At 36.7% G+C, this 7,317-nt stretch overlaps 2 protein-coding genes across 2 annotated transcripts in view; one reads left to right on the top strand and one right to left on the bottom strand.

The window, feature by feature from the left end:
• The first annotated feature begins 818 nt into the window (after nt 1–818).
• On the top strand, nt 819–2,449 carry LOC114358845 (uncharacterized). Its single transcript, XM_028312920.1, has 2 exons — nt 819–923; nt 2,111–2,449. The coding sequence occupies exons 1-2, from the start codon at nt 862–864 to the stop codon at nt 2,367–2,369; spliced, it is 321 nt and encodes a 106-aa protein (XP_028168721.1). The 5' UTR covers nt 819–861; the 3' UTR covers nt 2,370–2,449.
• Nucleotides 2,450–5,923: 3,474 nt separating this feature from the next.
• Nucleotides 5,924–7,317, bottom strand: part of Gcn2 (eukaryotic translation initiation factor 2 alpha kinase Gcn2) — a 33,452-nt gene continuing 32,058 nt past the window's right edge. Inside the window, exon 29 of the mRNA XM_028312905.1 lies at nt 5,924–6,774. Coding sequence (XP_028168706.1) covers nt 6,627–6,774 — 148 coding nt within the window. The 3' untranslated portion in view covers nt 5,924–6,626. The remainder of the gene's footprint in view (nt 6,775–7,317) is intronic.

The raw sequence follows: 7,317 nt of genomic DNA, 5'->3' as shown, positions 1-7,317 counted from the left end.
ATTTAAAAACAAGCACCAGAGATAAATAAAACACGTTTTAGTAGTCCAGAGTGTACCCGACTCCACGCCTTGGTCAAAATAACTTAGTTGAGTTTTGAAAAACTCTTTCAACCCAAAGGTTGCGAGTTCAGTTCTTAGTAGGGGCAAACCTGGAAGACAAAAGCGCTTTGTGTATTTGTTCACAGTTTTAAGACATCAGTGTAAGCTTTTTTCAAACTTACTATCCAAAAAATGAATAAGAATCCGTACTTCGAATGGCACGTTTAGCCGTGTCCAGAAGCAAAGGCGGTTCAAAACCTAGACCTATACAATAAACGCGGCTTCGCCGGAATTTTGAATTTTGTCTGTCACAGAAAAACTATATCGCGCGCGTCCCTGTTTCAAAAACCGGAATAAAAACTATCCTTTGTCCTTTCCCGGGACTCAAACTATCTCCATGCCAAATTTCATCAAAATCGGTTAAGTGGTTTAGGCGTGAAAGCAAGACAGACAGACAGACGGACAGACAGAGTTACTTTCGCATTTATAATATTAGTATAGATTTTAGTTTTCTACCTATTTAGGTATCACACGTTCAACTAAATAGTTGCCTCCAGCAGGATTCGAACCAGCTTTGTCCGAACCAAAAGAAACAAAGATGAGTGATTATCTGACACGAGAAGAAAATAATGCCATTTACATAAACTATACGCATCATTAAACAAATTAGGTACATTCACTGGCTATAAATAGGTATATTTAATTGTCACAGTAATAAATAACCACGTTCAAATGTTATCGCGGGTCAGTCAGTTGTGCTCTCGCTCGCTTGAGAGTCGGTGTTTAATTGTGGTTCTAATTAAGTATTACTTAAGTGTTAATATGGATTTGGAAAGACAACCGTTATTGCAGAGGAATACCGACGTTAGGTGTAGGAGATCCAGGTAGGTACGTTGAGAGTTAGTTCAAAAGGAATTACTTAAAAAGTAATGGAAGAAAGTAGATCAGGGTATGGGTGATAAGTGGGTCGATATGCAACTTGGAAATTCTTCTGGTTTGTTCTTTTCTCAATATACCGGGGTGTAGTGGTTAAATAGTTTAATTCTCTCAGTCTAGTGGTACTGGATTCGATTCCAATGCGGGACACATAAACTGTTTATAATGTTAATACTTTTCGGGTGACTGGCACCCGTAAAAACGACCCGAGGCAATCTTTCTTGTCGTTAAAATCTGTCCTGTAGTTTTTGCGCGAAAGTCACAAACATCCAGCTCCAAATTTTCGCGTATACTTATAACATGTGTATGAATAAAAAAATGTTAATCACACCTACGTCGTAACTAAGATTAGGTACATTAGGTATCCTTGGACCATGGCTCATTGATTCATGACCAGTATTAATTACACCGTAACGAAATTAAAGGTGAATGGCATGCCTATAATCTAGACATGCGATCGATATTAAATTGACGAGAAATATTACAAGGACTAGGACTTGCTGACTATCCTGCCTACCTTATCAAAATCTTGGTACCTTTTTTCTGTCGGGAAATGCTCATAGATAGGCTGATGGTGACGGCCAGTTGATTGTGTGAGACTCTCACAAGTGTGGGACATGGGTGGGAAAATCCTACGCCCATAACCCGACAATGTCCTATGTATCCAATGAAACGGAGCCGCGAGCTATTGTCCTATTGGCCATTTGTTCACGGCTACGTATCAGACCTTTATTACGGTCATAGCACACTTATCAATCCGGAAAGGGATCAACACCGTATCGCCTTCGCCGCTAAGTGAAGCGTTTAATTTACGGTGCGGATAAGTAAGTATGCGTTGCAGTACGGAGTTTCATGTTGAATACTGACCGCCTCGAGTTGATATAGTCACGATCCGTTTCCGGGTTGAGAAGTGTGCTTCGTCCTTTATTGTGTTTAGCAGATAATGATAATAACAAAAGAAAGAAAGGTAGCAGGAAGGCGCTGGACGCAGGCCGCTACCAACCGGGCAGCATGGAAAGCATTGAGGGAGGCCTATGTTCAGCAGTGGACGTCGTATGGCTGAGATGATGATGATGATGATAACAAAACGTTTCATTCATTAGATTAACAAACTAAAATCCATCTTTTATTCCAGGCCGCTAACATACGAAGAGATACTGGATTCGCACAACGACGTATCCTGGCGCCGCGCGCGTTTCTGCATAATCCTTATGTTCTGGGCCATATTGGCTATGTTCCTATCCATTATCGCGTGCATACTAGTCACAGCTAAGTGCCGGCCGTATGACATAGACACAGGTTTGATGCCGTCTGTGCCACCTGTGCACATCTCTTTCGCTCCTTTGGTGGCGAGCGGGAGAGCGCTATACAACGATGCTACGTATGCTGCGTGAAGGAGTTATATAGTCTGGTCCGTGAGCACGTAGAATTTTGTCCAATGACCCCTAGCTACCCATCCTTATCGCTCGCGCGTAATTATATTGCTGTCGCGACTATGCGACTGGCACCCGCAGTGAGTGTGCGAGCGCGATAGCAACATAATTACGCGCGAACGATAAGGATGGGTAGCTAGGGGTCATTGGACGAAATTCTACGTGCTCACGGACCGGGCTTTAGATAGGCTTAACTCAGTCAGTGCCTGAAGTATGAGAGCGGGAAGGGACTATTCCCACCACTGCAACTCCTGTGTAGCCAGGATCTACAGCTTGATGACCGCCATAAAAACCCAACCGATGAAGGTCAAGTTTGTCCCGGGGGAAAGTGAGAGAGCAGGAAGGGAGGGGTGACATTGACATATTGAGATTCAGTTTCGGAGTTTACTCCGCTGTTTGCTTCGGCTGATTTTGTTGTGTTTATTCAAGAGAGCAGCCGGATTGTGACGTGACAGATCGTACAAATCTATAGTTCCAAAAGGCATGTATTTAAATGATCTTTTTAAATTAGCAAAAACGGCAAATAAAAAAATCTAAATGGTCATCTATTTTAATGATTGATCCTCTTTCTTTGAGACATAAAATAAATGAAATCGATCGATATTTTAACCTCTTTTGAACTACGCAAAAAAAATTTGAGATGTAAAAATTATATCTGATCGTTACTTGTTGGTCCTCAAAAATAAAAGAAATGAGCATCAAATATTCAATATTGTGATACTTTTTTAAATAATTCGATTTGTATAAATTATTTTTTGTCTATATCAAATAATCTTCAAAATAATTATGTAATGGTACTTATTTTTATTAAGTTGTAGTCAAAGGATGGAAACTATTTAAAGGCACTTGATGTTTAAAGATTTTTTTTTATTAAAAAAGCATACTTAACACGTTCACACTGTGTTATCGGGTCGAATTGACCTTAGGTGCTGGATGCGTTGGTGCGGGATGATATATTCGGTCTTTTCAGTAGTACGACATATAAATATTGTTCGTCAAACACAGTAAATATTTGGAAAAAAAACTTATCAGGTCCTTACGACCCGATGTCGCACTAAAAGTAAACCAATATCGTTTAGTGCTTTTATCGTGTTTAAACGACCCGTTGACAGATGACTTTATGGTCACTGATCACGGTCGAGATCGGTACCTTCAGCAACCTTGCGATTTGAAAAAAATAAAGTGGTAAAAATTATGATGTCGGGTTCAGGGATGTCAGAAGTAAGAAATTATTTTACATAGCGCCTCTAGTCCCAAACTAAGCAAAGCTTGTAATTTAAACAAACATGGCAATGTACCATTCTGCTTGCTTATTGGCCGCTAAGCCCTTGGCCAACTCAGTAACCAATGACGGACGATTGTCACTCAACCACAAAGTACCGCGTAAATTAAAAGATATTTTTTAATTAAAAATATTAACCAATAATATTTTTTGTTAGATCAAATATATTTTAAAGTTAAGTTATACATAGATCGAAATGTATTTATTAGGTGATCAATATTAAAAGGCAAACTTGATATAAAAATCATCAAATTAACTAAATTAAAGATCAATAACTAAAAAAGAGGATCAAATATTATTTTTGTTTACCAAATATTAAAAGAGTATATTAAACATGAATATTATGTTACCTTTACTGAAGATCATTCATAACTTATCCGTAGATCAACTAATATAGACCCAATAATTAATATAAAGATAAAATATAATAAAAAACATCATTTATTTTTAAAAGTGCACATACAAAAAAGATCAATTAGTTTTTAGAGGATCAATTAATATTGTCCCGTTCCAAAATACTGAACTGTCCTATGCATGACATTGACAGTGGGGCGCCACCGTCAATACCGGATCGCTGTTGTGTTGGAAACCATATACCTAGTTGAACGTAGCGCCCCCGTCATTGAGTTTGGTGGGACAGTTCAGCGTGGGTCATCTATAGTCTTACTGACGTTTGAGTTCTCAAAAACACCCTCCCATACCTCAGGCACGTGACTTTTATAAATATGTATGTGAAAATCTTACCATAAAGGATAGTGCCAGGGTCTGGACCAAGTGCTGCCCAGAATCAACCCATAGTCCTTTTTGTTCCTCGGATCAATACTAATGTGTAAACCGAAGCGCACTGCAATCTATCCCTGGAGTTAAGAAAAAAAAAGAGTTTTGTTTTGAAATATTTACATACAAAATATCATCGATGTATACGTACTACGCATAAGATTTCGCGATTTTGGCATTAAATAACACTCGCTATGTTGAAGTTAACCATACTGCATCCGTACACCTTACTTTAGTACGACTTAGACATTCTTTATAAGCGATCTAGCGCTGTTGCAATAGTTTGGTTACTTGACAGAAATCATTATTTCCAAAATGAATCAAGAAGTTTTAGTTCTCTATCCTTGCGAAAAATCAATTTATTGGTGTATTACAATGGATTATTGAAGTTATTGTAAGCTAAAACTTCTTGCTCTATTTTGGAAATAATTAATTTCGGTCAACTAACCAAACTACTGCAACAGCGCTTGATCGCTTATAAATAATGTCGAAGTCGTACTAAAGTAAGGTGTACGAATGCAGTACGGTTAAGTTCAACATAACGAGTGTTATTTAATGCTAAAATCGCGAAATATTATGCGTAGTAGGTATACATCGATGATATTTTGTATGTAAATAATTCCAAACAAAACTCTTTTTTTCTCTTAACTCCAGGGATAGATTTCAGTGCGCTCCGGTTTACAAATTAGTATTGGCCTGAGGAACAAAATGCACTATAGTTTCTTTCTGGGCAGCACTTGGTCCAACTTCCATACATGGATTGGCACTGTCCTTTTGATGTTTCATACATAAAAATCAGTGTTATAAGATGTGTGTATTCCTACTATGTATAAGTTCTTTTTTAAAATGTATACCTACTTTGTATTTTAAGGAAAATGTTAAATCAGACGTGTATGTTATCAATTGAATAGATTGTACGAATAGCCTGAAGCTAGTTCAAGTTTATGTGTAGGTTATCTAATATTATGTAACATTTATGTACCTACTATAGTTTTAAGTCCCAACCTTTAGGCATATGTAGCAAAAAGACTGATAAATTAAAATAAATCGATTCATTTAATCAATTGTTTAATTCGATCAATATTTTCGTATATTCCTACAAAAATATACATAACATTCATTCGCGTGTACAAAATTAACAAGTACTCATTAGTATTTATATAAAACATAGAAACGTTGTACTATTATAGTATTACATCTTTCATAGCACATTATTAATGGTATAACCAAGAAAGAATAAAAATTATACGTTATGGAAGACATCTTATAAACGTAAATATTTCTAATATTGCAAATCATTAGTGCATTTTTACTTGTGCAAAAACGCATACAATGAGGGTTTTCGCGATTGAAAAATCCGCCAGGTGGCAATACGTAGACAGGAGGTCCAAATGCTGCGTGATTGGTGGATTTTGACATATTATATCTGTCAATGTCATGTCAAAAATAACCAATCATGCAGCATTTGGACCTCCCGTCTACGTATTGCCATCTGGAGGATTTTTCAATCGCGAAAACCCTCATTACGTATAGCTTCCATTTTTCAGCACAAAACTATCCTAGTACCTATTAAATCTCAATGTTTCCATTTAATGGATTTTTTTATATGTGTACTGAATTAAAAAGGCATTTGAATCAAAAAAATCAAAGCTGACAAGTTGAATTTATTCTTTCTTGATTAACTACCATTTGCTTATATTACACAACACTTTTTAATACTGTACTGTGTGACAGTGACGGTAGTAACAATCTCTTAGGTCAATTAATTAAAAACATAGAAAACAATAGTTATAAGGCCGTCATTTTATAACATTTTATTAAAACACATCAATACATTATTAAATGCATATTTCATTTATTTGCATTAAATAAAAAATGAACGTTGGGATAACTATTTGGCATCCAACATTTTGAATCACTCATTACTTAAAATTAACGCTAAAAATAAAAATAAAAACAACGGCAAGGCATGGCCAGAAATGCGTTCTTTTCAAAGAAAAAAAAATACAGAGAGCTTTTGTGTTTTATAACAAGGAAATTGGTATCGTACAATTTCTATAGTAAATTATGCACATATTTTTACGTATTTCTGGTTCAGCCTTTATTGTATTTAATTAAAATTGACTCGAGAAAGAATACTAAAAGTATTGTTGCTATTATTAGTAAATTAGCCTACATAAAGAGTCTGGTATAGAATACAACGCGTACAAATGTGTTTCATCTGGCGACCGATTCTGATTGTTTTGCTTGGCGAGTGTTGCCAATTCTTTTAGCGCTTCTTCTAGAATATTCTGGCGTTTGGAGAAGCTGAAAAAAGAATAGCAAGTTAGTTTGTCATAGAGATTAAAACGGCGGTTTAAATTCCAGAACATAGAACACTCCGGAGCATTGGGGAACACTCCGTTTCAGTTTTTAGACTATGTAGCATTACTATGCTGCATAGTGTTGATGTAATGGTCATATAGTGACTATGCACTGCTAAAGACCTGTTTATGTGTTAGTTAGGTAGGTCCCCCTGCGTCTAGCGGAGCGGTCAATTGTGCCACTAGCATGCAGCTACATTCTATTTTGGTTTATGCTGTATAATAATACAACAACAATACAATATAATAATCATATAACAGCTACATACTTGCTAAAGACGGGTTTAAACGCGTCAAGTAAGTCCCCGCATCTAGCGGAGCGGTCAGGTGTGCCGCTAACATGCGGACGCATGCCGATTAAGCTTCTCGATTATTGGACCTTAATATGTTGTATTTATTTATTTATTTTTATAATATAAAGGCCACATAAAAAAGGTCATGTACAGTCGCGGAATGAAAAGGTTCGTCACCTTAGTGTCGGTTTTCG

This window comes from Ostrinia furnacalis, unplaced genomic scaffold, assembly GCF_004193835.3.
Source record: "Ostrinia furnacalis isolate ACB-3 unplaced genomic scaffold, ASM419383v2 OfSCF4122, whole genome shotgun sequence".
Taxonomy (NCBI): domain Eukaryota; kingdom Metazoa; phylum Arthropoda; class Insecta; order Lepidoptera; family Crambidae; genus Ostrinia; species Ostrinia furnacalis.
The sequence above is the reverse complement of the archived record's forward strand: the minus strand, read 5'-3'. Positions and strand labels throughout refer to the sequence as shown.

Excerpts from the sequence above, each read along its gene's own strand:
- LOC114358845 (XM_028312920.1), top strand. The coding sequence starts at position 862 with ATGGATTTGGAAAGACAACCGTTATTGCAGAGGAATACCGACGTTAGG. Across the intron at positions 924-2,110 it reads GTTAGGTGTAGGAGATCCAG|GCCGCTAACATACGAAGAGA; the intron begins GTAGGTACGTTG and ends CTTTTATTCCAG.